Source organism: Pituophis catenifer, unplaced genomic scaffold (assembly GCF_029215685.1).
Source record: "Pituophis catenifer annectens isolate HBS135680 unplaced genomic scaffold, rPitCat1.0.hap2 SCAF_2, whole genome shotgun sequence".
Lineage (NCBI taxonomy): Eukaryota > Metazoa > Chordata > Lepidosauria > Squamata > Colubridae > Pituophis > Pituophis catenifer.
This window is the reverse complement of record NW_027256882.1, coordinates 25,966,852-25,994,577: the sequence shown is the minus strand read 5'-3', so window position 1 is coordinate 25,994,577 and position 27,726 is coordinate 25,966,852. Positions and strand designations below refer to the sequence as shown.

Below are 27,726 nucleotides of genomic sequence, written 5' to 3'. Positions count from 1 at the left end.
ATGGCCTTGGAAAATTTGGCCAGACCTCTTGTGAACAGAAAGACCTGTGGAGATCCATGGGTGCATTTTGGAGCTTTATTAGAGACCAGAGAGAAGATGGAGGGACAACACCCAGCAGATGCAGAAGTTAGCAAAGGCCCTCCAGCTGCTCAGCCTTGGAGCTGTGGGAAGAATGGGGCAAGTCCTGGGCAGAAGAACCACGAAGAGGCATCCAATAGTTCAGAGGTCCAATGCTGTCACTTCAGAAAAGTGCAGTTTCAGGAGGGAAGCCGTCCCCGAGATATTTGCACTCAGCTTCACTACCTTTGTCGTCAGTGGCTACAACCAGAAAAACACACCAAGGCTCAGATGCTGGACCTGGTGCTCCTGGAACAATTGCTGGCTGTCCTTCCCCCAGAGATGGCAAAATGGGTGCGGGAGTGTGGAGCAGAGACCAGTTCCCAGGTGGTGTCCCTGGCTGAAGGCTTCTTGCTGACTCAGAAAGAGGAAAACATGCAGGAAGAGTTGCAGGTGGGAGAATGGAATCATGGCAGCTCTAAAGAGGATCTCTCTGAAGTTGTCAATTCCTTTCTGGCAGAATTTTCTGGGATTATTAATTCCTAAGGGCATCTGTTCTATTCTTCCAGAGGATGTATTTGGGGTAATTCTTCCATTTTGTTTCAGCAATGGACATTGGGGTCTACTAGTTTGAAGGTGCAGTATGATAATTCATTTCTATCTCTGTGTTCTTCCTTTGTTTCAATGGTGAAATCCAAATTTTTTCACTACCGGTTCTGCGGCGTGGCTTGGTGGGTTTGGCAGGGGAAGGATACTGCAAAATCTCCATTCTCACCCCACTCTGGGGCCAGCCAGAGGTGATATTTGCCGGTTCTCCAAACTACTCAAAATTTCCACTACCAGTTCTCCAGAACCTGTCAAAACCTGCTGGATTTCACCCTTGCTTTGTTTCTCCTCTTACATCATGTCCAGAAATCCATGGAAGCTGTGACTGAATATCCTAAGAGGGGGAAAGATTCATTCAGTTCTTCTCAAGAGCTGCTGTTCAGGGAGAACTTCCAGAAAGATCAAAGTCAAGATGAAACGCAAGGTAAGTATAGTTCTTTCTGTGTGAGGTGAGATTTTAACATTTAACTGATTATTTCACACCACTTTTAGGAGTCTCTCTCTTTAACAAATCTGCTTCCACTATTTTTCTCTTATTCATAGAGAGTAGGAAGTTGTCCTTGGAGTTTTTACAATCACCTCTTTGTCCTGGAGATGAAGGATTAGCTGAACCGCTACTTCAGGTAAGGAGAAATAAGATCGGAAAAGGTCCATAAATCTTGGATGGATTTCATTTTGTTCTAGAGTTCAATGTATAAAATTGCTGTTTCTAAGGAATATGAATTTGACATCAGGTCACTGAACATTCACACTTAGTTTAGCCTACCTTCTCCCTTCTGAGGGGATCCTTTGTGAGTTGCTTTCTCCACCCCTCCTGCTTCACCATCAGATTTCATCGACCAGACTGTTGTCAGCATCGGGGCTCTTCCTTCTGTCTCCCAGTGTTGTTCTCACACACCATTATAAAGAAAATATTCTTTTTTGCCTTTTGAAAAGCATCTTTGGGACTACCGTGACCTGGTGATTGAGAATCTCCGTACACATATTGAGTACTATTACAAGCTCTTCCAACTTCTTCATGAAGGTGTGGAGTTGGGGTACGTTGGTCCCTCAGTGTATAAAATGAGCCATTGGAAAACATGTCAGGTGGGTTTTGCCAGTATTTTGCTCTGCCCATCCTAGGAAAAATGGGAGTCACTGATAAGTATTGGATTTAAGATCCAACTGTCCATTGACCAAGAATATTTTAATTGCCTATACCTTAAGGCATTCCAAACACTTCCATCTTGATCAACCATGATTTAGTTGTACCATCTGCCAAAAATGGTGAGACCTTATTCTTAATTCTGCAGAGGATACCCATTTTGTTCACTAGATCTCTTTTCTAGAATTGGTGGAATAAAATTATACCATTATTCTTGGGATTATCTGTTACTAAGGAAACTTGTGTCCTTGTTCAGGATGTTGTTTCTTTTGAGGAAGTGGCCGTGTATTTCTCTGAGGAGGAGTGGTTTCAATTGGATGCTGACCAGAAAGCGCTTCATGGAGAAGTCATGCTGGAGAATTCCAGGAATCTGGCTTACCTAAGTAAGAATCCCTTTTTCTGTCCAAGAACATAGAGAAGAGGCTTAAAAGTTATTTCTGAAAAAAAATCACTTATTTACAGTGCATTGAGAAAATATTCAGATCCCCTTCACTTTTTTCAATTATATTATGCCATAGCATGAATGAGTATTTTGTATTTTATGAGCAGAAGGCATTCTCTTAAAACAATTTCTTTTATCTAATAAGGTAGACTATGCAGTTTTCCAATTTTTCTTTGAATAAATTTCCTTCTTCCATGAAGTCAGTTTGGTCAAATGGTTAAAATACCAGGCTAGAAACAGGGTGACTGCGAATACTAGTTCTTCCATTGGAATGAATCCTGGCTGGGTGACTTTGGGCCAATCTCTCTCAGCTCAACCCATTTCACAGGGTTCTTATAGGGAAAATAGCAGGAGGAAGGAATATTGGGTTTGTCTGCTGCCTTTATTATTTAAAAAAAATAAAGGAAGGATATGGAAAGCATGCAGAATGTATTCAGACTCCCTTTACTTTTGTCAATTTTGTTATGCTGCAGCATGATTCTACAGTTGTTGAAATTCATTTTTTTCTCATTAATCTACACTGGGTACCCAATAATGACAAAGTGAAAAGAGAATGTTAGAAATGTCTGTAAATTGATTAATTTCTAGCCTGGTGTCTTAATCTTTTGACCAAACTGACTTTATGGAAGAAGGAAATTTATTGAAAGAGAAATTGGAAAAACTGCATAGCCAGGCTTTTTGCATAAAGGAAATTAAAAAAAAAAGCTTTCTGCTCATCAAATAGAAAATATTTCATAAAAGATATTAGGAGGAATTGGAGGAAGAGGCCTCTCTTGAGCAAAATTCTGGCTACCAGGAGTTGGTATTCCCTCCTGAACCTGGTCACTGGGTTCCTAATGGCCCTGAGCTGCTATAACTCACTGGATGACCTCTAAGAGGGATGTTCCCTTCTTAGAGATATGCCCACTCTTGTACTGAATTTGGCATTAGTCTAAATTGAGGGTGGGGAGCTATTGCCATCCAGAAATTCCCTTTGACTTTCAAAGATTCTGCTCTGCAGACAAGTGCAGATTAAACTTTTATTGAAGTTGGGAGCTGGTGGGTATGTTGCTGTATGCAACAGTGTCCAATGCACTTCGGGAGTTTGTAGCACCATGGAATTGTCCCCGGCCAAAGATTAGATAAGGGCTGTGATCCAGTCCTACTATATGGGGATCACTTGGAAATGGGCCTTTGCTATAATCTTTGTTTGGACTCTTCATGTTTGCCAACAAAACAGCTGGTAGCTCAGCAGACTAAAAGCATTGTGATTAACACCAGCTGTCTGCAATTACTGTAAATTCAAATCTCACCAGGCTCAAGGTTGACTCAGGCTTCCATCCTTTCTAAGGTAGGTAAAATGAGGACCCAGTTTGTGAGGGCAATAAACTGACTTTGTATAAATATACAAAAGTATGAAGGATATGGCTTAACGCATTGTAAGCCGCCCTGAGTCTCCTGAGAAGGGCGGCATATAAATAAATTTTTTTTAAAAAAAGTTAAATACATTGTTGATTCTTTGACTAAATTTAAGAAGAAAAGTTTTGATTGTTCCCCTATTCTTGCTACAGTTTTTCTTTTTCTTTTTCAAGGCTTTAATGGGCAAGAGAATAAGAATTGCAAGGAGGAACACCAAGCGATCCATTTGAAATGGGAGGAAAGGAAATTTGTAGATCAGATGCAACCAAAGAGTGATGAAACAAAGAAATATCAAAGTGGAATTAAAAAAGATCTTCCTCTGGTCAGTTGGCTTCCTAACCATACAGTGATCGATTCGGGAGAAAGACCATATAAATGTATGGAGTGTGGAAAGGCCTTTACTTGTAGCAGTAGTCTTTATTGCCACAAGAGGATCCACTCAGGAGAGAAGCCATATCAATGCATGGACTGTGGAAAGACATTTACTTTTAGCAGCAGTTTTAATTCCCACAAGAGGATCCACACAGGCGAAAAACCTTATATATGCATAGAGTGTGGAAAGGCCTTTACTTTTAGCAGCAGTCTTAATTCCCACAAGAGGATCCACACAGGCGAAAGACCTTATATATGCATAGAGTGTGGAAAAGGTTTTAGGAAAAGTAGTAACCTTTCCTCCCACAAGAGGATCCACACAGGAGAAAGACTTTATAAATGTATGGAGTGTGGAAAGACTTTTACTTGTAGCAGTAATCTTAATTCCCACAAGAGGATCCACACAGGAGAGAAGCCATATCAATGCATGGAGTGTGGAAAGGGTTTTAGGAAGAGTAGTAATCTTGCCTCCCATAACAGGATCCATACAGGAGAGAAACCATATGAATCCATGGAGTGTGGAAAGACCTTTACTTTTAGAAAGATGCCTTAATTCCCACAAGAGAATCTACACAGGAGAAAAACTATATCAATACATGGAGTGTGGAAAGATCTTCTCTTATTGTAAATCTCTTATCCATCAAAGGAATCATAAAGGAGAAAATCCTTATAAATGTATGTATTGTCGAAAGACCTTTACTTGTAGCAGTTATCTTAATTCCCACAAGAGGATCCACACAAGATAGAAGTTATATAAATATTTGCAGTGTGGAGAGGGCTTTAGAAAGAATTGTGATCTCAATTCCCAGAAAAGGATCCAAACTGGAGAAAAAACCCACATATGAATGCATGGAGTGAGGAATGTGCTTTGCAAGGAGTAACATTTTACTTGCCATAGAAGCATCCACACACGGGAGAAACCATATCAATAAAGGAATTGTGGAAAGAGCTTCAGTAAAAATCCAGTTCTCACTTTATGACTGCAATTGAATGCAATATTTCTGTTGCCAAGCGAGATAGTTATTAAATGCTTTTTTCCTTATTTTACAAGTTTTCTTGCATCATTTCTTAAGTGAATCACTGTAATTTTTAAGTTAGTAACACTGTTTGAAATGAATCTGGCTTCCCCATTGGATTTGCATGTCAGAAGCTCACAAAAGGTCATCGCATGATCCAGGGACAATGCAACTGTCATGAATCAGTTGCCAAGAATCTGAAGTTTGATCAGGTGACCTTGGGGATGTTGGAACGGTCATAAATGTGAAAAATGGTCGTAAGTCACTTTTTTCAATGTTGCTGTAACTTTGAATCATCACTAAATGAATTGTAGTAAATCGACGACTACCTATAGTCGTCTAAAATTTCCTACAAGTACCATTTGAGTAATGATTCAAATATATTGTATACCTTCTTAGGCATACGTGCATAAATTACCTTTCTAGTACAAACCAGAACAAGATGAATCCCTAATCCTGCTTGTGGTTTTTGCCAAGACCAAATACTCAAATGTGTTCTCTGCATGTAGAAATATTCCTGGTTGTTTTTCATTATATTGTTCCTGGTATTCCAAAATATCAAACACAATTGTCACGTTATTCTTCAAATATATTTTAGATAAAAATAAAAACCACAACTTTATTAGAGGTTATCTGATACCTTTTGTTGTTGCCTCAATACTTCTGTCGGGCTAAGTATCAGAGCTGAACCCCTTCTCTGGCTCTTCTGCCTTTCCCATCCCTGCTTGTTTGAGGAAAGCTCAAGTGAGAGGTATGATTTCTCCATGCAGATTGTTGGCTGCTGCTTGCAGAGTTTTTCAATTTCACATTCTTTTCATTCAGCAGCTAAGATTTGTTTTCATACAGAGTACTTAATGAGCCTCATGAGTCTGAGCCGAGATGCAGAGGGAGTGGCAGCGATGGCTATTTGGGCCGTAGACTGATCCATAGTTTTCTTGTTAAGTTCCCAGATGAACCCTGATAGGTTATGTAAATTTAAGGAGATTTGGGTCTAGTAACGTGTGTGTTTGTTTGCTTGAGAATTAATCTTTCTAATCATGTCTTGGTCGATTCGCTTTGGAAGCCTGCTCTCAAGCAGACAACAGTAATGGGAGGGGAAAGGGAAGGCACTGGAATTAAAGGCACATTTCATGCAGGGAAATGTGTAATGCAAGTGAGGGACTGAAAGCCTGAGACAGACCCCAAGGTCATCAGCTGGGAAAGTCCCAGGCAGTCAGATTGCATGTCCCAGAAGTTTCTTTTGCTGTCTAAATCAGTGGGACGGTTGACACAGCCGTCACCTAGTGATTGAGAGTCTCCATACACATATAAAGGGTTATAACTCCTTGCTAAAACTTCCAGAGAAGAAAAAGATTTTACTCCATGAATATAAGCTGGAAGGATTCAACTTAATGAGTTAATTGGAATTAGGATGGATTTTTCTTTCCTTGATATGTGTAACTGCAAGAAAGGTTTAATCTGAAAATGTAATTTTTACATACAGTACATATCTATATTTATCATTAGATATGCTTAAGTAATTCTTAAAGTAGGCAAATATTGTTGAAAATATACTTGAGGGTACCTGTATGAAGAGAATGTTAAAAAAGGTTGCCCCACTTAAAAGAAAACCTTTGCACTAAAAAGATGTTTATAAAAGAATATATATATATATATATATATATATATATATATATATATATATATATATATATATATATATATATATATATATATATACACACACACACACACACACACACACACATATATATATACATAAAAAGGAGTCATAAAATATGGGTGTGGCTGGCCAATGAAGTCCAAAAAGACAGAACTATCCCAGTCTCCCATAAGTCTCAGAACAAACAACACAAAATGTCTGACAAGCCTGAAAGTGATGATTTTGAGATATCATCCCACTATGGCCATTTAACAACTTGATCTACATAGGAAAAAACCCTGACTACAGAAATATTATACATTTGAACCTATGAATTAAAAGAAAATATATATATATATTACTATATTACTGATAAAGAAATAAAGGGAGACTGGTATAGATCTATTTCAAGCTTCTTAGCTCTCATCAGCCAGCCTTACCCTTACTTGGATTTGAAGTCTCCCTTTATTTATCAGTAAAATATATTTGGTAAAAAAATGGTTTGTTGTGGATGCAACTGCTTGAGGGCTCCTGGGTTGGAGCTGAAAGGCAAAAGAGAGCAGAATGCTCTCTCCCACATGTTGGAGTAGACCAGGTGTCTCGGTAAAACAATATATATATATATGTGTGCGTGTGTATATATATATATATATATATATATATATATATATATATATATATATATATATATACTTTTTTGTAGGCTTTTATGTGCATATTCTTTCTAGCCAGGTTTTACCTACGTAAGCTAAGATGTTCTTCAGCCCTAGTTCTGTGAAATCCCATTCACAAGTTTTTGGGCTTTTTGTATCTTGCTGAAAAGCAACAACTCTGTGCTGCAGTTTGGGAGAATCAAATAGCTATTTCTGCCTTGTAAGGCGTCATCAGTGAGCCAGTGTACCTTTACAGGGAGTGTACCTTTACAGGGAGGATACTTGAGAAGAGGGTGTGGCTCACTGATGACGCCTTACAAGGCAGAAATAGCTATTTGAGTCTCCCAAACTGCAGCAGAGTTGTTGCTTTTCAGCAAGATACAAAAAGCCCAGAAACTTGTGAAAATATAATACTGAAGTTTAAAGCTCATAGTGAAGTCAAAGAAATAGCTGCATTAGAAAGTTTTGATTTTAAAAAAAGTTTTTAAAAAAGTTTAGCACTTTAAAAAAAGGGTGAAAAAGGGGTGTTTTTTTCTTCAGTAAGGTCAAGGAATTTGAAAGAATAGAATAGAATAGAATAGAATAGAATAGAATAGAATAGAATAGAATAGAATAGAATAGAATAGAATAGAATTCTTTATTGGCCATATGTGATTGGACACACAAGGAATTTGTCTTGGTACATACGTTCTCTGTAAATAAAAGAAAAGGTACATTCGCCAAGAATCATAAGGTACAACATTTAATGATAGTCATAGGGTACAAATAAGCAATCAAATCATATTAGGAAACAGTCAATATAAATCGTAAGGATACCAGAAACAAGGTTACAGTCATACAATCATAAGTGGGAGGAGGTGGGTGATAGGAATGATGAGAAGATTAATAGTAATGCAGACTTAGTGAATAGTTTGACAGTGTTGAGGTAATTATTTGTTTAGCAAATAATTTGTTTGTTTAGCAGAGTGATGGTGTTTGGGAAAAAAACTGTTCTTGTATCTAGTTCCGTGATGGCGAATCTATGGCATGCGTGCCACAGGTGGCATGGGTAGCTATATTGGTGGGCATGCGAGCTCAGCTCTGCCAGCTGATTTTCGAGCCTTCTGGGCCTACCAGAAGTAGGGAAACAGGCTGTTTCCTGCCTCCGGAGGACCTCGAGGTGGTGGTGGGGAAGCCCCGTTTCTCTCTCTCCCCAGCCTCCAGAGCCTTTCTGGGAGTCTGCGGAGGGCGAAAATGGTCTTTCCCTTCCCCCCCGGAGACCCTCTGGAGGCCAGAAACGGCTCGTTTGCCAACTTCTGGTGGGCCCAGAAGGCTCGAAAATCAACTGGTGGAGCTGAGCTCGCGTGCCTACCAATATGGCTACATGTGCCACCTGTGGCACGCGTACCATAGGTTCGCCATCAGGATTTTGCTCATTTTTGAGGCCGCCTCCTGGGAATCCCTAGAGACCCTTCAGAGAAGCTGCAATTCAGGAAAGGGATTTTTGAGTCTCCACAGAGATTTTCTCAATCTTCACAAGATCTCAGACAGTTCTTAGAGGTTAAAAAGAGGGAAAATCTAGAAACTGATGTTTGCTGGAGAGGCCATTTCCTTTCTTGATAGGCAATCTTAGAGGGAACCTTTCCTTCAAGTTTAATGCCCATCATCCCAGACCCGTATGGAACATGACGTCCTGAGCCCTTGCAGGGTCTTCTCGCAATGCACACAGGATCCTCTAGGGGGCGCCCTCGAAGAGCGGTGCAGCTCCCTCCCTCCGTCGCTTACGAGAGAACTGAGCATGCGCCGGTCTCTTTCCCAAGTCAAGAGGGATGCGAGACTCCCGAGGCTTGGAACGTTCTCCAGTGCCCGGAGGAGCCTTTCAGGGAAGGGAAGAGGCTGCAGGGAAGACTTGGACTTGGAGATCCAGACGTGAGTGGGGGGTTCAGTGACTGGGTGGGTGGGTGCACTGGACGCTCACATTCATCAGGCTCGGAGTCGTGGAAAGGGGGAGGGGGAGCCATTGGCCCCATGTTCCCCTGCCGTCCCTGGGCATGCAAGGGCCAGGCAGGGGAGAAAGCAAAGCTTCGCACCCTTCCATTTGCCCCCAGGGGGAAAAAAAAAAACAGGGTCGCAGAAAAGAGGATTTACAATCCATTTCGACGGGAAGAGCTTTGCATGGAGGGAGAGGAGGAGAGGTCGTCTTTGCAAAACAGAGATTTGTGCCTCCACGTCAGTCGTGACTCCTGGACAGTTTCCTGCAAACTTCATGGCCCCGTTTTCCGAAGGGGCTTCCCTCGCCTTCCCCTTTTTATAAGGGCCGAGAGAAGCAGCGGTCGGAGTCCCTCCTGCTGGCTTTGCATGCAAGGCTTCAACTCCGTGTGTAAGGAGTTGGGTGCAAGGGGTGCAAGGACTTGTTCTTAACTATGCAGCCATAGAAATGCTATTAAACTGTCTTTTAAATTATATTGTAAATTATGATTAGCCAGAGAGACCATTTGGCTCAGTGATGAAAGCACAAGGCTTTGAAACCAGGAGATTAACTTCTAGTCCAACCTTTGGCATGAAAGCCTTCAGCCCATCCCAGTTCTCAGCCCAATCTACTTCACAGGGCTGTTGTTGGGGGGAAAAGAGTAAGAAGGAGCATAATGTATAATTTCTGCCTAGAGTAATTTATAAAAATAATACAGTAGACATAAGAATAAAAATTATTTTTTTAATAAAACCTAGGAAGTAGAAATCAAAAACATATTTAAATGTATTTTTCCAATATTTTGATAGACATTGATCTTGAAGGGTTCACTGCAATTTTCCCCATATGTAGAGAGAGCAAACTAACCAATAAGATTTCACAGACCTTGGTAGGTTCATATGAATTTCTTAATCTTCCCTTCCCTCCCCTCCTCCCCATTTCCCCATTTTTTCCATATCAGATACATCAGCTCAAAACATTCTCTGATTCTTCTGGGATTTTACGTATCTTGTCTGTTTGGCCAGACCTCTTATGAACAGAAAGATCAAAAACTTTTTTTTTATTTTTCCTTCCCTTTCCCTTTTTCCACTCCATTTCCTTTCCTTCCCTTTCCTCTCTTGATAAGGATGCTCAGCAGTTCAATTAATCACTGTAGCAAACACCCTAAATTATTTGTTTCCCATTTCAGGCATGTAAGCTGGAAATATTTTCCGGTTCTTCTGGAATCTTAAGTATCTTGTCTGGGAAGAGAGCTGAATGGCCTTGGAAAATTTAGCCAGACCTCTTGTGAACAGAAAGACCTGTGGAGATCCGTGGGTCCATTTTGGAGCTTTATTAGAGACCAGAGAGAAGATGGAGGGGCGACACCCAGCAGGTGCAGAAATTAGAAAAGGCCCTCCAGCTGCTCAGCCTTGGAGCTGTGGGAAGAATGGGGCAAGTCCTGGGCAGAAGAGCCACGAAGAGGCATCCAGTAGTTCAGAAGTCCAATGTTGTCATTTCACAAAAGTGCAGTTTCAGGAGGGGAGCCGTCCCCGAGATGTTTGCACTCAGCTTCATTACCTTTGTCGTCAGTGGCTGCAACCAGAAAAACACACCAAGGCTCAGATGCTGGACCTGGTGCTCCTCCAACAATTCCTGGCTGTCCTTCCCCCAGAGATGGCAAAATGGGTGCGGGAGTGTGGAGCAGAGACCAGTTCCCAGGCGGTGTCCCTGGCTGAAGGCTTCTTGCTGAATCAGGAGGAAGAGTTGCAGGTGGGAGACTGGAATCATGGCCGCTCTAAAGAGATTCCCTCTGAATTTGTCAATTCCTTTCTGGTAGAATTTTCTGGGATTATTAACTCCTAAGGGCATTTGTTCTATTCTTCCAGAGGATGTATTTGGGGCAATTCTTCCATTCTGTTTTGAGTTTCAGCAATGGACATTGAGTGCTGCTAGTTTGAAGATGCAGAATGATAATCCATTTCTATCTCTGTGCTCTTCCTTTGTTTCTCGTATCACATCATGTCCAGAAATCCGTGGAAACTGTGACTGAATATTCTAAGGAGGGGAAAGATTCATTCAGATCTTCTCAAGAACTGGTCTTCAGGGAGAATTTACAGAAAGATCAAAGTCAAGACTCTACGCAAGGTAAGAAAGGCTCTTTCTGTGTGATGTGAGATTTCAACATTTAGCTGATTCTTTTGCTCCATTTAGTTGGAGTGTCTCTTTTTAACAAATCTGCTTCCACTATTTTTCTCTTTCTCACAGAGAATAGAAAGCTGTCTCTGGAGTTTTTACAATCACCTCTTTGTGCTGGAGCTGAAGGATTAGCTGAACCACTACTTCAGGTAAGGAGGAGAAACATCAGAGATGGTCCCTGAATCTTGGATGGATTTCATTTTGTTCTAGAGTTCATTGTATAAAATTACTATTTCTAAGCAATACAAATTTGATAACGGATTCTTGAACATTCTCCCTTCTGAGGGGATCCTTTCTGAGTCACTTTCTCCATCCCTCCTGCTTCACCATTAGATTTCATTGACTAGACTGTTGTCAGCATCTGTGCTCTTTCTTTTGTCTCCCAGGATTATTCTCACACACCATTGCAAAAAAAATAATAATCCTTTTTTGCCTTTTGAAAAGCATTTTCGGGACTACTGTGACCTGGTGATTGAGAATCTCTATAGACATATATAGAGTTCTATTACAAGCTCTTCCAAATTCTTCATGAAGGTGTGGAGTTGGGGTACGTTAGTCTCTCGCTGGATAAAATGAGCCATTGGTAAACATGTCAAGTGGGTTTTGCCAATATTTTGCTCTCCCCATCATAGGAAGAATGGGAGTCACTACATAGTGGATTGAAGACTTTAGATTGAATATTTTACTTGGTTACACCATAAGACATTCCAAATACTTTCAGCTTGATCAAACATTATTTAGTTGTGCATTCAGCCAAAAGCAATGAGATCTTATTCTTAATTCTGCAGAAAATGCCCATTTTGTTCACGTGATCTCTTTCCTAGAATTGATGGAAGAAAATTATCCCATTATTCTGAGATTATCTGTTAATAAGGAAACGTGTCCTTGTTCAGGATGTTGTGTCTTTTGAAGAAGTGGCCGTGTATTTCTCCAAGGAGGAGTGGTCTCAACTGGATGCTGACCAAAAAGAGCTCTACAGAGAAGTCATGCTGGAGAATTCCAGGAATCTGTTTTCTCTGGGTAAGAATCTCTTTCTGTGCTCAGGAATGTAGAGAAGGGGCTTAAATGTTATATCTCGGGGGGAGGGGGAATCATTTATTTACAGTTCATTGAAAAAGTATTTCAATCCACTTCACTATTTTCAATTTTGTTATGTTTCAGCATCATTCTACAGTTGTTGAAATGAGTATTTTGTATTTTATAAGCAGGAAACATTTGAAAAAAAAATTATTTTATGTACTAAGGAAGGCTATTCAGATTTCCAATTTTTCTTTGAATAAATTTCCTTCTTCCAGAAAAACAGTTTGGTCAAATGTTTAAGAAGCCAGGGTAGAAACTGGGTGACTGTGAGTATTAGTTCTACTATAGGCAGGAATGCTGGCTGGGTGACTTTGGGCCAATCTCTCTCAGCTCAAACCATTTCACAGAGTTGTTGTAGAGAAAACAGCAGGAGGAAGGAATATTGGGTTTGTCTGGTGCCTTATTTATTTACAAAAAAATAAAGGAAGGATATAGAGTGCATTCTGAAGATATTCAGACTCCCTTCACTTTTGTCAATTTTGTTATGCTGCAGGCTGATTCTACAGTTGTTGAAATTCATTTTTTTTTCCATTAATCTACCTAATAATGACAATGTGAAAAGAAAATTTTAGAAAGGTCTGAAAATTTAGGAATATAGGTACACATGCTACAAGCAGTATCTCAACAAACAGCAATTACAGCAGGGAAGAAACTCGAAGAACCAACAACCACTCTAGCAGGTCCTCCTCTTATTACACAGGATCTTAAAGGGATAACAGCCAAAGACCCTGCTGACTCATTTCCCTCATTGCACCAGCTGGTCCACTCTTAAATTAACACCTTGACAGGTTTTTTACATAAAGGAAATAGTTTGTTTTTTAAAAAAGCATTCTGCTTATGAAATACAAAATACTCATTTCATAGAAGACATTAGCGAGACTGAGGAAGAGGCTGAATGTACTGAGCAAGGTCTAAAACGGGCCTGGTAGCTCAGCAGACTGATAGCAATGTGATTAACACCAGCTGTCTGCAATTACTGTAAGTTCGAATCTCGCCAGGCTCAAGGTTGACTCAGCCTTCCATCCTTTCTAAGGTAGGTAAATTGAGGACCCAGTTTGTGGGGGCAATAAGCTGACTTTGTATAAATATACAAAAGTATGAAGGCTATTGCTTAACGCATTGTAAGACGCCCTGAGTCTCCGGAGAAGGGCGGCATATAAATAAAATTTAAAAAAAAGAAAAAGAAAAAAAGGTTCAGGCTACCAGGATTCAGTATTCCCTCCTGAACCTGGTCTCTGGCTTCCTAATGGCCCTAAACTGCTATAACTGACCGGATGACCTCTGAGAGGGATGTTCCCTTCTTAGAAATATGCCCACTTGTGTACCGAGTTTGGCATTAGCCCAAGTTTACAGTGGGGGAGGTATTGCCATCCAGAAATTCCCTTTGACTTTCAAAGATTCTGCTCTGTAGACAAGTGGAGATGAGACTTTTATTGAAGTTGGGAGGTGCTGGGTAGGTTGCTGCCCCAGCATGATACAGTGTCCAATGCACTTCAGGTGCTAGTGTCACTATGGAATTGTCCCAGGTGGAAGATTAGATCAATCAAATCCTTTTATAGGAGGATCATTAGGGATACACTTGGAAATGGGTCTTTGCTATAATCTTCATTTGGACTCTTTGTGTTTGCCAACAAAACAGCAGAAATATATTGATGATTCTGTGGCTAAATTTCAGAAGAAAAGTTTTATTGTTCCCTTATTCTTCCTACAGTTTTCATTTTTTCTTTTTCAAGGCTTTAATGGGCAAGAGAATAAGAATTGCAAGGAGGAACGCCAAGCGATCCATTCGAAAGGGCGGAAAAGGAAATTGGTAGATCAGTTGAAACTAAAGAGTGATGAAACAAAGCAATCACAAAGTGGAATTAAAAAAGGTTTTCCTCTGGTCAATCGGCTTCGTAACAATGCAATCATCGATACGGGAGAAAGACCATATAAATCCATGGTGTATGGAAAGATGTTCAATAAATCCGATCATCTCATTTCTCATAAAAAGGCACATTCAGAAGACAAACGATTTACCTGCAAGGAGTGTGGAAAGACCTTCAGTTATAATTACTCCCTTATAATCCATCAAAAGAATCACAGAGGAGAAAGACCTTATCAATGCATGGAGTGTGGAAAGACCTTTACTCGTAGCACTCATCTTAATTACCACAAGAGGATCCACACAGGAGAAAGACCTTATCAATGCATGGAGTGTGGAAAGGGTTTTAGGCAGAGGAGTGCTCTGATTCACCATAAAACTAGCCATACAAAGGAGAAGTTATATCAATGCATTGAGTGTGGAAAGGCCTTCTGTTATTCTGAGTCTCTTATAATCCATCGAAGGAGCCACACAGGAGAACGACCTTATAAATGCATGGAGTGTGGAAAGACCTTTACTTGTAGCAGTCGTCTTAATGTGCACAAGAGGATCCACACAGGAGAAAGACCTTATAAATGCATGGAGTGTGAAAAGACCTTTACTTGTAGCAGTCATCTTAATTCCCACAAGAGGAGCCACACAGGAGAGAAATCATATCCCTGCATAGAGTGTGGAAAGACCTTTTGTGATAATCACTCTGTTAGAAAACATGAAAGGAATCACAAAGGAGGACTTTATAAATGCATGGAGTGTGGAAAGGGTTTTAGGAAGAGTAATAATCTTGCCTCCCATAATAGGATCCACAGAGGAGAGAAACCGTATCAATGCATGGAGTGTGGAAAGAGTTTTACTTTTAGCAGTAGTCTTAATTACCACAAGAGGATCCACACGGGAGAAAGACCTTATAAATGCATGGAGTGTGGAAAGACATTTACTCGTAGCAGTAGTCTTAATTCCCACAAGAGGATCCACACAGGAGAAAGACCTTTTCAATGCATGGAGTGTGGAAAGACCTTTACTTGTAGCAATAGTCTTAATTCCCACAAAGGGATCCACACAGGAGAAAGACCTTATAAATGTGCGGAATGTGGAAAGGCCTTTAGGTGGAATTCTGCTCTTGACTCCCATAAAAGGATTCACACAGGAGAGAAACCATATCCCTGCATGGAGTGTGGAAAGAGCTTTACTCGTAGTAATGATCTTAATTCCCACAAGAGGAGCCACACAGGAGAAAGACCTTATAAATGCATGGAGTGTGGAAAGAGCTTTGCTCGTAGTAATGGTCTTAATTCTCACAAGAGGAGCCACACAAAAGATGTTTGCAGTGTGGAGAGGGCTTTAGAAAGAGTTATGATCTCAATTCCCATAAAAGGATCCATACTGGAGAAAAAAAACCCCATATGAATGCATGGAGTAAGGAAAGAATTTTGCAAGGTGTAACACTTTAACTTGCCATAGAAGCATCCACACACGGGAGAAACCATATCAATAAAGAAATTGTGGAAAGAGCTTCAATAAAAATCCAGGTAGTTCTTGCCTTATGACTGGAATTGAACCCAAACTTTCTGTTGCTAAGCGAGACAGTTAACAAGTGTGTTTTGCGCCATTTGATGACTTTTCTTTCCACATTTGTTAAGTGACTCACTATAGTTGTTAAGTTAGTAACACTGTTGTGAAATGAATCTGGCTTCCCCATTAGATTTGCTTGTCAGAAGCTCACAAAAGGTGATCGCATGATCCAGGGACTCTGCAGCTGTCATGAATCTGTTGCCAAGAATCTGAAATTTGATCAGGTGACCTTGGGGATGTTGTAACGGTCATAAGTGTGAATAATGGTCCTAAGTCACTTTTTTCAGTGCTTCTGTAACTTTGAACAATCAGTAAATGAACTGTAGTAAATCGACAACTACCTATAGTTGTCTAAAATCTCCTACAAGTACAGTACCATTTGAGTAATAATTCAAATAACTTGTTTACCTTCGTAGATATGCATGCATAAATTTCCTTTCTAGTGCAAACCAGAACAAGGTGAATCCCTAATCCTGCTTGGGGTTTTTGCCAAGTCCAAATACTGATGTAGGGTCTCCTGCTTAGGCGGGGGGTTGGACTAGATGACCTATAAGGTCCCTTCCAACTCTGTTAATTTGTTATCTGTTATCTTTTGCGACCTTCTGACAAGCAAAGTCAATGGGGAAGCCAGATTCACTTCACAGCCATGTTAATAACTTAACAAATGCAATGATGCACTTAACAACTGTGGCAAGAAAAATTGTAAAATGGGGCAAAATTGCTTAACAAATGTTTTATTTAGCAACAGAAATTTTGGGCTCAATTCAGGTCGTAACTCACGGACTACCTGTATTGAAAAAATGAAGCAGGGAACAACAAAGGTTTTGTAGCATTAGGAGTGGCAATGGGGATTGTGTTGCTGCAGTCGCACAATGTGACTTCTGAGGCTACAATGGAGTTTAGTTATTGTTTTGTTCTCTTTCCCTCTGTCTCTGCGAAGTTAGGGATACTCGAGAGAATGAGAGTGAAAGACCTTTGGTTTATTGATAACCAAAATAAGTAAATAAACCTAATAAAATAATATGAAATTAAGAAAAACGACTTCAGAAAATAACATCAGTTTCTCCTGACAGATAGACAGAAAGAGGTGAGATCTGGTTCTAGGACTGGTAGATCATAATACTCGCAAATCATGGAAACTTATGTGCCTCTTAATATGTGAGAAACTCATCACATATATCAATGTATCCTGTATGGAAAAATTTTGAGGATGAAGAATCCCTCTCACAAAATAAGCCAAAATGAGGGGAAGCCCATAAAGTGAATGTTCAAAAAAAAAACAACCCTTTTCAAACATTTTTTGCCTTTCTATGGTCTGACAAGGATTAGGAAAAAGTCTATAAATTTGATTGAAATAAACTTAATTAAATATCATTGGTATGGTTATTCATGAGATGTTATTAAATTCTGTTTTGTTGTAAGTCTAAAAATTTAAAATACACAAAACTTTTGATTGTATTGGGGGTGGGGGCTTGCCCTTGAGGAAAAAGATTTTTGAGTCTCCACAGAGATTTTCTCAATATTCTCAGAGGTGGTTTTCAGCCATTAACAAAAGAGGAAAATCTAGAAACTGACGCCTGCCGGTTCTAGATAGGCAAAGTTAGAGGGAACCTTCACTTCTCTTAATGCCCATCATCTCACACCCGCATGGAACATGATCTCCTTGCAGGATCCTCAGGCATTGCGCAGAGGATCCTCTAGGGGGCTCCCACGAGAGTCCGATGGAAGAGCCGGGCAGCGCTCTCCCTCCCCCCCCGCCTTACAAAAGAACTGAGCATGCGCCGGTCTCTTTCCCAAGTCAAGAGAGATGCGTGCTTCCCTAGGCATTTTCCAGCAAAGGCTTGAAAGCTGCTCCGCTCTTTCTACAGCGCCCGAGTGAGCCTTTCAGGCAAGGGAAGAGGCTGCAGGGAAACCTTGGACTTGGAGATCCAGACGTGAGTCTGGGTTCAATGACTGGGTGCGTGTTTGACTTTTCTCAGGCTCGGAGTCGTGGAAAGGGGGTGGAAGAGCCAGTGGCCCCATGTTCCCCTGCCGTCCCTGTGCATGCAAGGGCCAGGCAGGGGAGAAAGCAAAGCCCTTCGCTTTGCCTCCAGGGGGGAAAAAAAAAACAGGCTCGCAGAAAAGAGGATTTACAATCCATTTCGACGGGAAAAGCCTTGCATGGCGGGAGAGGAGAAGAGGTCGTCTTTGCAAAACAGAGATTTGTGCCTCCACGTCAGTCGTGACTCCTGGACAGTTTCCTGCAAACTTCATGGCCCCGTTTTCCGAAGGGGCTTCCCTCGCCTTCCCCTTCTTAGGCCGAGAGAAGCGAGCCGTCGGAGTCCCTCCTGCTGGGTTTGCACGCAAGGCTTCAACTCCGTGTGTAAGGAATTGGGTGCAAGGACCCGGAACTCGGTTTCCTGCTTTCCAGCCTTTCCCCACTATCACCAGCTGGCTGTGCCGGCAGATAAATAAGGTTGCCTGTTGAGATCTTAGCATATCTTCTGGCTTGGTTATATATAGTAAGAAAATAGATATTGTAACTTTACAGGGAGGATACATGAGATGTGGGTGTGGCTTACTGATGATGGCTAAGATTTTACGGGGGAGAAAACCCGAATAACCAAAGACCTACATACAAACACCCGCGAAAACCTCATATATATAGTACAAACCTATATATATAGTACAAACAAACAAACAAACTTTATTGTCGTATGTGTATACACAGTATACACATACAACGAAATTCACTTAACACCCAAAGACCAGGTCCAACACACATAATCCCCAAACACACTCCCACCCACCACAATTCCCTACCCCTAAACCACCCAAACATCCACAGAACAGACCAAGTTATACTGTCCAACAGCTCACTGATGGTGGTCCTTTAGTTCATTGTTGATGCAATTATAGCTCTGGGATATCCTGGGATTTATTTACTTATTAAGTGGATTTAGAGAGCCCCTCATGTCAATTGCTGTTTGTGACCTGGGACATTTACGATTTGGATTGTGCAAATGATTGCTCTTAACAACGCAGCTATAGAAATGATATTAAAGGGTGTATTAAATACTTCACAGGGCTGTTGGGGGGAGGAAATAGTAAGAAGGAGCATTATGTATAATTGCTGTCTAGAGTAATTTATAATAATAATACAGAAGACATAAAAATTAAAATTAAATTTTAATTAAAAATTAGGAAGTAGAAATCAAAAACATCTAAATGTATTTTTCCAATATTTTGATAGAGATCGATATCCTGAAGCAGGGGTGTCAAACTCGTGTCCTCATGTGACCTATCGGGACTTTTCCCTCCTTTGCTAAACCGGGCGTGGCGTGATATATCTGGTCCCTGGGCCGCTAGTTTGACAGTCCTGTCCTGAAGGGTTCTGTTCAATTTTCCCCACATGTAGAGAGATCAAGCTAACTAATAAGATACCCCCCTCGGTCCCCGACATTGGTAGGTTAATCCAAATTTCTTTCTTTTTTTCCCCTTCCCTTTACCCTTCCCTGTTCTCTTTCCTCTCTTGATAAAGATGCTCAATAGTTCAATCAAGAGCCTTGATAGTACAGTGGTCTAAGCACCCTGTTATTAACACAGCTGCCTGCAATTACTGCTGGTTCGAATCTCTCCAAGGCTCAAGGTTGACTCAGCCTTCCATCCTTTCTAAGGTAGGTGAAATGAGGACCCAGTTTGTGGGGGCAATAAGCTGACTTTGTATAAATATACAAAAGTATGAAGGCTATTGCTTAATGCATTGTAAGCCGCCCTGAGTCTCCGGAGAAGGGCGGCATATAAATCAAATTTAAAAAAAAAAAAAAATTCATCACCCTAGTAAACACCCTGAATTATTTGTTTTCCATTTCAGATATGTAAACTGGAAATATATTCCGGTTCTTCTGGAATCTTAAGTATCTTGTCTGAGAAGAGAGCTGAATGGCCTTGGAAAATTTGGCCAGACCTCTTGTGAACAGAAAGACCTGTGGAGACCCATGGGTCCATTTTGAAGCTGTATTAGAGACCAGAGAAAAGATGGAGGGACAACACCCAGTAGATGCAGAAGTTAGAAAAAGCCCTTCAGCTGCTCAGTCTTGGAGCTGTGGGAAGAATGGAGCAGGTCCTGGGCAGAAGAGTCACGAAGAGGCATCCAATAGTTCAGAGGTCCAATGTTGTCACTTCACAAAAGTGCAGTTTCTGGAGGGGAGCCGTCCCCGAGATGTTTGCACTCAGCTTCACTACCTTTGCTGTCAGTGGCTGCAACCAGAAAAACACACCAAGGCTCAGATGCTGGACCTGGTGCTCCTGGAACAATTGCTGGCTGTCCTTTCCCCAGAGGTGGCGAAATGGGTGCGGGAGTGTGGAGCAGAGACCAGTTCCCAGGCGGTGTCCCTGGCTGAAGGCTTCTTGCTGACTCAGGAGGAGGAAAACATGCAGGAAGAGTTGCAGGTGGGAAAATGGCAGCTCTAAAGAGGAGCTCTCTGAATTTGTCAATTTCTCCCTGGCAGAATTTTCTGGGATTATTAATTCCTAAGGGCATTTGTTCTATTCTTCCAGAGGATGTATTTGGAGCAATTCTTCCATTCTGTTTCAGTAATGGACATTGGGGTCTGCTAGTTTGAAGGTGCAGTATGATAATTCATTTCTATCTCTGTGCTCTTCCTTTGTTTCTCTTAACACATCATGTCCAGAAATCCATGGAAACTGTGACTGAGTATCCCAAGGAGGGGAAAGATTCATTCAAATCTTCTCAAGAGCTGCTCTTCAGGGAGAACTTACAGAAAGATCAAAGTCAAGACTCTACGGAAGGTAAGAAAGGCTCTTTCTCTGTAAGGTGAGATTTTAACATTTAACTGATTCTTTCACTCCAGTTTATTGGAGTGTCTCTCTTTAACAAATCTGCTTCCAGTATTTTTCTCTTTCTCACAGAGAGTAGAAAGCTGTCCTTGGAGTTTTTAGAATCACCTCTTTCTGATGAAGTTGAAGGATTAGCTGAACCACTACTTCAGGTAAGGAGAAATAAGATCGGAAAAGGTCCATAAATCTTGGATGGATTTCATTTTGTTCTAGAATTCAATGTATAAAATTGCTGTTTCTAAGGAATACGAATTTGACATCAAGTCATTGAACATTCACACTCACCTTTGCTACCCTCTCCCTTCTGAGGGGATCCTTTGTGAGATGCCTTTTCCACCTCTCCTTCTTCACCATCAGATTTCATTGACCAGACTGTTGTCAGCATTGGAGCTCTTCCTTCTGTCTCCCAGGGTTGTTCACACACACCATTATAAAGAAAATAGTCTTTTTTGCCTTTTGAAAAGCATCTTTGGGACTACTCAAATTCTTAGTCTGGTGATTAAGAATCTCCATAGACATATAGAGTTCTATTACAAGCTCTTTCAACTTCTTCATGAAGGTGTGGAGTTGGGGTATGTTGGTTCCACAGTGTATAAAATGAGCCATTGGAAAACATGTCAGCTGGGTTTTGCCAGTATTTTACTGTACCCATCCTAGGAAGAATGGGAGTCACTGATAAGGAGTGGATTGAAGACTTTAGATTGAATATTTTAGTTGGTTATACCGTAAGGCATTCCAAACACTTCCAGGTTGATCAAACATGATTTAGTTGTGCCATCAGCCAAAAGCGGTTAGACCTTATTCTTAATTTTGCAGAGGATACCCATTTTGTTCACTAGATCTCTTTCCTAGAATTGGTGGAATAAAATAATCCCATTATTCTTGGGATTATCTGTTAATAAGGAAACTTGTGTCCTTGTTCAGGGTGTTGTGTCTTTTGAGGAAGTGGGTGTGTATTTCTCCAAGGAGGAGTGGTCTCAACTGGATGCTGACCAAAAGGCGCTCCACGGAGAAGTCATGCTGGAGAATTCCAGGAATCTCTTTTCGCTGGGTAAGAATCCCTTTCTGTGCTCAGGAATGTAGAGAAGGGCTTGAATGTTATTTCTGGGGAAAAAATCATTTATTTACAGTGCATTCAGAAAGTATTCAGATCCCCTTCACTTTTTTCTATTTTGTTATGCTGTAGCATGATTCTACAGTTGTGGAAATGAGTTATGTATTTTATGAACAGAAAGCATTTTTTAAAAAAACATACAATTTCTTGTACGTAATAAGGGAGACTATAGATTTCCAATTTTTCTTTGAATAAATTTCCTTCTTCCATAAAATCAGTTTGGTCAAATGGTTAAAACTCCAGGCTAGAAATTGGGTGACTGTAAGTTGTAGTTCTCCCTTAAGCATGAATGCTGACTGGGTGACTTTGGGCCAAACTCTCTCAGCTCAACCCATGTCATAGGGTTGTTGTAGGGAAAACAGCAGAAAGAGGGAATATCGGAGATGTCCACTGCTCTTATTATTTGCAATAAAATAAAGGAAGGATATAGAGTGCATTCAGGAAGTATTCAGATCCCCTTCACTTTTGTCGATTTTGTTATGCTGCAGGCTGATTCTACAGTTGTTGAAATTCATTTTTTTCTCATTTATCTACACTCAGTACCCGAAAATGACAAAATGAAAACAGAATTTTAGAAATGTCTGTAAATTTGTTAAAAAGTAAAAACTGAAATATTCATTGGCATCAATATTCAGACCCTCTCAGTCAGTACTTTGTTGAAGCACCTTTGGCAGCAATTGAAGCCTCCAGTCTTTTTGGGTATGACACCATAAGCTTTGCACACCTGGATTGGGGGATTTTCTGCCATTCTTCCTTACAAATCCTCTCAGGCTCAGTCAGATTGGATGGCAACCGTCCTTGGAGAGCCATTTTCAGATTCCTCCAGAGATTCCTTCAGATTCCTCCAGAGATTCCTCCAGAGATTCCTAAATAAGGTTGAAGTCATGGCTCTGGCTGGGCCACTCTAGGACATTCACAGAGTGTGTTTTGGCTGTTTGCATAGTATGGTTGTCATGTAGGAAAATGAATCTTTAGCCCATTTTCTGGTCCTGAGCGCTATGTTGTACAGCTTTCCATCACCCCTGACCAGTCTCCCAGTTTCTGCTGCTGAAAAACACTCCCACAGCATGATACTGCCACCATCATGCTTCACTATTGGGATAGCATTGGGCAGGTGATGAGTGGTTTCCTCCAGACATAATGTTTAGAATTGAGGTCAAACAGTTCTATCTTGGTTGCATCAGACCAGAGAATCTTACTTATTTCAGTCTCAGAGTCCTTCAGGTGCATTCTTGAAACTCCAAGTAGGCTTTCATGTGTTGTGCACTGAGAAAAGGTATCCGTCTAGCCACTCTGCCATAAAGCCCAGATCAGTGGAGGGCTGTATTGATGGTTGTCTCCAACCAGGATCTAATTTGAGAATTATGGAGTCCACTTATTTTTATTTTTATTTATTTATTTTTAAATTTGTATACCGCCCTTCCCTCTGAGGACTCAGGGCAGTGAACAGCCAAGTAAAAGCATAAACTACAAACATTAAAATACAATTAAAAAGATATATATAAATTTGGCCCCATGATTAAAAACAATAACAAACAATTAAAGCTCTTAGGAACCTTCAGTGCAGCAGAAAGTTTATGGTAGCCTTCCCTAGATCTCTTCCTTCGAAGTATTCCTTTCTCTGAGCTCTGCAGGCAGTTGCTTTGACCTCATGGCTTTTGGTCTGCTATTGTATGCATTCTCAGCTGTGAGGCCATTTATGGAGAGCTGTGTGCCTTTCTGAATCTCGTCCAATCAATTGAATTGACCACAATCAAGGCATAGAAACATGTCAGCAACAATCACAAGAAATGGGAGGCACCTGAGCTATATTTCAAGCATTGCAAAGAGTCTGAATACTTACATTAATGTGATATTTCAGTTCTTTTTAAGAAACTTACAGACATTTCTAAAATTCTGTTTTCACTTTGTCATCATGAGGTACTTAGTGTAGATTAATGAGGAAAAAATAAATTTCTACTATTATAGAATCAAGCTACAGCATAATAAAATTAACAAAAGTGAAGGGAGCCTGAATACATTCTGAATGCACTGTATATACATCCTTTATTTTTTAAAAATAATATAGGCAGTGGACATACCCCAATATTCCTTCCTCCTGCTGTTTTCCCTGGGAAAAAAAATCCTGTGAAATGGGTTGAGCTGAGAGAGATTGGCCCAAAGCCACCCAGCCAGCATTCATGTCTAAGACAAAACTAGTACTCAGAGTCCCCCAGTTTCTAGCCTGGTGTCTTAACCATTTGACCAAATTGACATGGAAGAAGGAAATTTATTGAAAGGAAAATTGGAAAACTGCATAGCCTGGCTTTGTACATAAAGAAAATTGGTATTTTTTAAATGCTTTCTGCTCATAAACCATAATACTAATTTCACAGAAGATATTAGCAAGAATCTGAGGAAGAGGCAGAATGTACTGATGGTGTGGCCTCTCTTGAGCCAGGTTCTGCCTATCAGGATTCGGTATTTCCTCCTGAACCTGGTACCGTACTTTTTGGAATATGAGACGTACCTCCCATCCCAAAAGAAGGTGGAAATGTTGGTGCGTCTTATACACCAATTACAGCCATTTTTGGCCTACAGAAACCCCGCCCCGCGCGTTCCTAAAAAGGGGGCTGTTTTTAGAAAAAACGGGACATGGAGATGGTTTGGGAGGCCTGCAGAGTGTTCCTCGGGGCCGGGAAGGGCAAAAACCTTTTTTCCCTTGTTTACCTCTTGGTGCGCCTTATACTCCGGTGCATCTTATAGTCCGAAAAATACGGTAACTAGGTTCCTGATAGGCCTGAGCTACTATAACCAAGACTGGATGAGCCCCGAGACGAATGTTCCCTTCTTAGAGATATGCCCACTTGTGTACCAAGTTTGCATTAGTCTTAAGTTGAGGGTGGGGAGCTATTGCCATCCAGAAATTCCCTTTGACTTTCAAAGATTCTGCTCTGCAGACAAATGGAGATGAGACTTTTATTGAAGTTGGGAGGCGCTGGGTATATTGCTGCCCCAGCATGCAACAGTGTCCAATGCACTTTGGTAGGTTGTGAAACAATGGAATTATTTATTTATTTATTTATTTATTTATTTATTTATTTATTTATTTATTTATTTATTTATTTAATGAGATTTATATGCCGCCCTATCTCCAGCCGGACTCAGGGCGGCTCACAACAGTAAAAAAACATCTAATGAAAAAGTTAAAAAGAAATTAAATCCAAATCTCATAATTTAACAGTTAAAAGTGCAATTAAGACTAACAAGTTAAAAATTAAAAATTAAAACTGGGTCAACGATTAGTTCAGGGTTGTGATCCAATCCTATTGGAATGAAAATGTACAGTTTTCTTTTTTCTTTTCCAAGGCTTTAATGGGCAAGAGAATAAGAATTGCAATGAGGAATGCCAAGCGATCCATTCAAAAGCGGGGAAAAGGAAATTTGTAGATCAGATGCAACCAAAAAGGGATGAAACAAAACAATCACAAAGTGGAATTAAAAAAAGTCTTTCTCAGGTCAGAGGGCTTCCTAACCATACAGTGATCGATATGGGAGAAAGACCATATAAAACCATGGAGTGTGGAAAGAGGTTTAATAAATCCAATCATCTCATTTCTCATGAAAAGGCACATTCAGAAGAGAAACGATTTACCTGCATGGAGTGTGGAAAGACCTTCAGTTATAATCACTATCTTAAAAGACATCAAAGGATCCACACAGGAAAAAGACCTTATAAATGCATGGAGTGTGGAAAGACCTTTATTCGTAACAGTGATCTTAATATCCACAAGCGGATCCATACAGGAGAGAAGCCGTATCAATGCATGGAGTGTGATGAGACCTTCTGTTATTCTAAGACTCTTAGAATCCATCAGAGGAATCACAGAGGAGAAAGTCCTTATAAATGCATGGAGTGTGAAAAAACCTTTACTAGTAGCAGTAGTCTGAAATCCCACAATTTGATCCACACAGGAGAGAAGCCATATCATTGCATGGAGTGTGGAAAGAGTTTTAGGAAGAGTGGTAATCTTAATACCCACCAGAGGATCCACACAGGAGAAAGACCTTATAAATGTGCGGAATGTGGAAAGGCCTTTAGGTGGAGTAATGCTCTTGACTCCCATAAAAGGATCCACACAGGAGAGAAACCATATCCCTGCATGGAGTGTGGAAAGAGTTTTAGATTTAGTAGTCATCTTAATACCCACAAGCGGATCCACACAGGAGAAAGACCTTATAAATGCATGGAGTGTGGAAAGAGCTTTGCTCGTAGTAATGGTCTTAATTCCCACAAGAGGAGCCACACAAAAGATGTTTGCAGTGTGGAGAGGGCTTTAGAAAGAGTTATGATCTCAATTCCCATAAAAGGATCCATACTGAAGAAAAAAAAAAAACCATATGAATGCATGGAGTAAGGAAAGAGTTTTGCAAGGAGTAACAGTTTACTTGCCATAGAAGCATCCACACATGGGAGAAACCATATCAATAAAGAAATTGTGGAAAGAGCTTCACTAAAAATCCAGGTAGTTCTCGCTTTATGACTGGAATTGAACCCAAACTTTCTGTTGCTAAGCGAGACAATTAATAAGTGCATTTTGCGCCATTTGATGACTTTTCTTTCCACATTTGTTAAGTGACTCACTATAGTTGTTAAGTTAGTAACACTGTTGTGAAATGAATCTGGCTTCCCCATTAGATTTGCTTGTCAGAAGCTCACAAAAGGTGACTCTGCATGATCCAGGGACTCTGCAGCTGTCATGAATCTGTTGCCAAGAATCTGAAATTTGATCAGGTGACCTTGGGGATGTTGTAACGGTCATAAGTGTGAATAATGGTCCTAAGTCACTTTTTTCAGTGCTTCTGTAACTTTGAACAATCAGTAAATGAACTGTAGTAAATCGACAACTACCTATAGTTGTCTAAAATCTCCTACAAGTACAGTACCATTTGAGTAATAATTCAAATAAATTGTTTACCTTCTTAGATATGCATTCATAAATTGCCTTTCTAGTGCAAACCAGAACACGGTGAATCCCTAATCCTGCTTGGGGTTTTTGCCAAGTCCAAATACTCAAAGGTCTTCTCTGCATGTAGAAATATTCCTGGTTGCTTTTCATTATATTTTTCCTGATATTCCAAAATATCAAACACAATTATCATGTTATTCTTCAAGTATCTTTTAGATTAGAAAAACAAACAAACCACAACTTTATTAGAGGTTATCTGATACTTTTTGTTGTTGCTTCAATACCTCTGTTGGGCTAAGTATCAGGGCTGAGCCCCTTCTCTGGCTCTTCTGCCTTTCCCATCCCTTCTTGTCTGAGGAAGGCTCAAGTGAGAGGTATGATTTCTGCATCTAGATTGTTGGCTGTTGTTTGTAAAGTCTTTCAGTTTGTGGGGGGCCATATTTCTGTTCCTTTAGCAGCTAAGGTTTGTTTTCATACACAGTAATTACTCAATGAGCCACTTGAGTCTGAGCCGATCCCACCATTGACCCCAATTTGTCATAGGATTTTTTTGAACCAGGGGTCACCAACCCCCCGGGCCCTGGCCTATTCAGAACTAGGCTGCAGAAGCGGTGAGTTGGCCATATGCGTGTAGCTTCACTTCCACAAGTAGCAGGCTCGCGTGGAAACCTCTACATGTGTGAGTGGCGGGTGTGTGAGCCAGACATTTCCAAAAATGAATTGAGTTCAAAAAGTCATCAAAAGTACTGGATTTTAGACAGTTTTAAGTTTTCTGTCTCCTTATAGAGGTTGAGGAGATGTTTTATTTTTTTAAAAATATCCAAGGTACAAGAGAGAAAGATGCAATGTGCAAGT

The 27,726-nt window shown here is 40.5% G+C and overlaps 1 protein-coding gene across 1 annotated transcript; it reads left to right on the top strand.

Moving 5' to 3' along the window:
* LOC139311937 (zinc finger protein 791-like) lies at nucleotides 1-26,420 on the top strand. Its single transcript, XM_070936461.1, is given in 12 exon segments — nucleotides 1-510; nucleotides 970-1,087; nucleotides 1,207-1,286; nucleotides 2,064-2,190; nucleotides 10,609-11,030; nucleotides 11,288-11,405; nucleotides 11,526-11,605; nucleotides 12,350-12,476; nucleotides 14,270-14,734; nucleotides 15,212-15,676; nucleotides 23,114-23,129; nucleotides 25,605-26,420. Coding segments are annotated over 12 exon segments (3,243 nt in total). The 3' UTR covers nucleotides 26,320-26,420.
* Nucleotides 26,421-27,726: the final 1,306 nt, after the last annotated feature.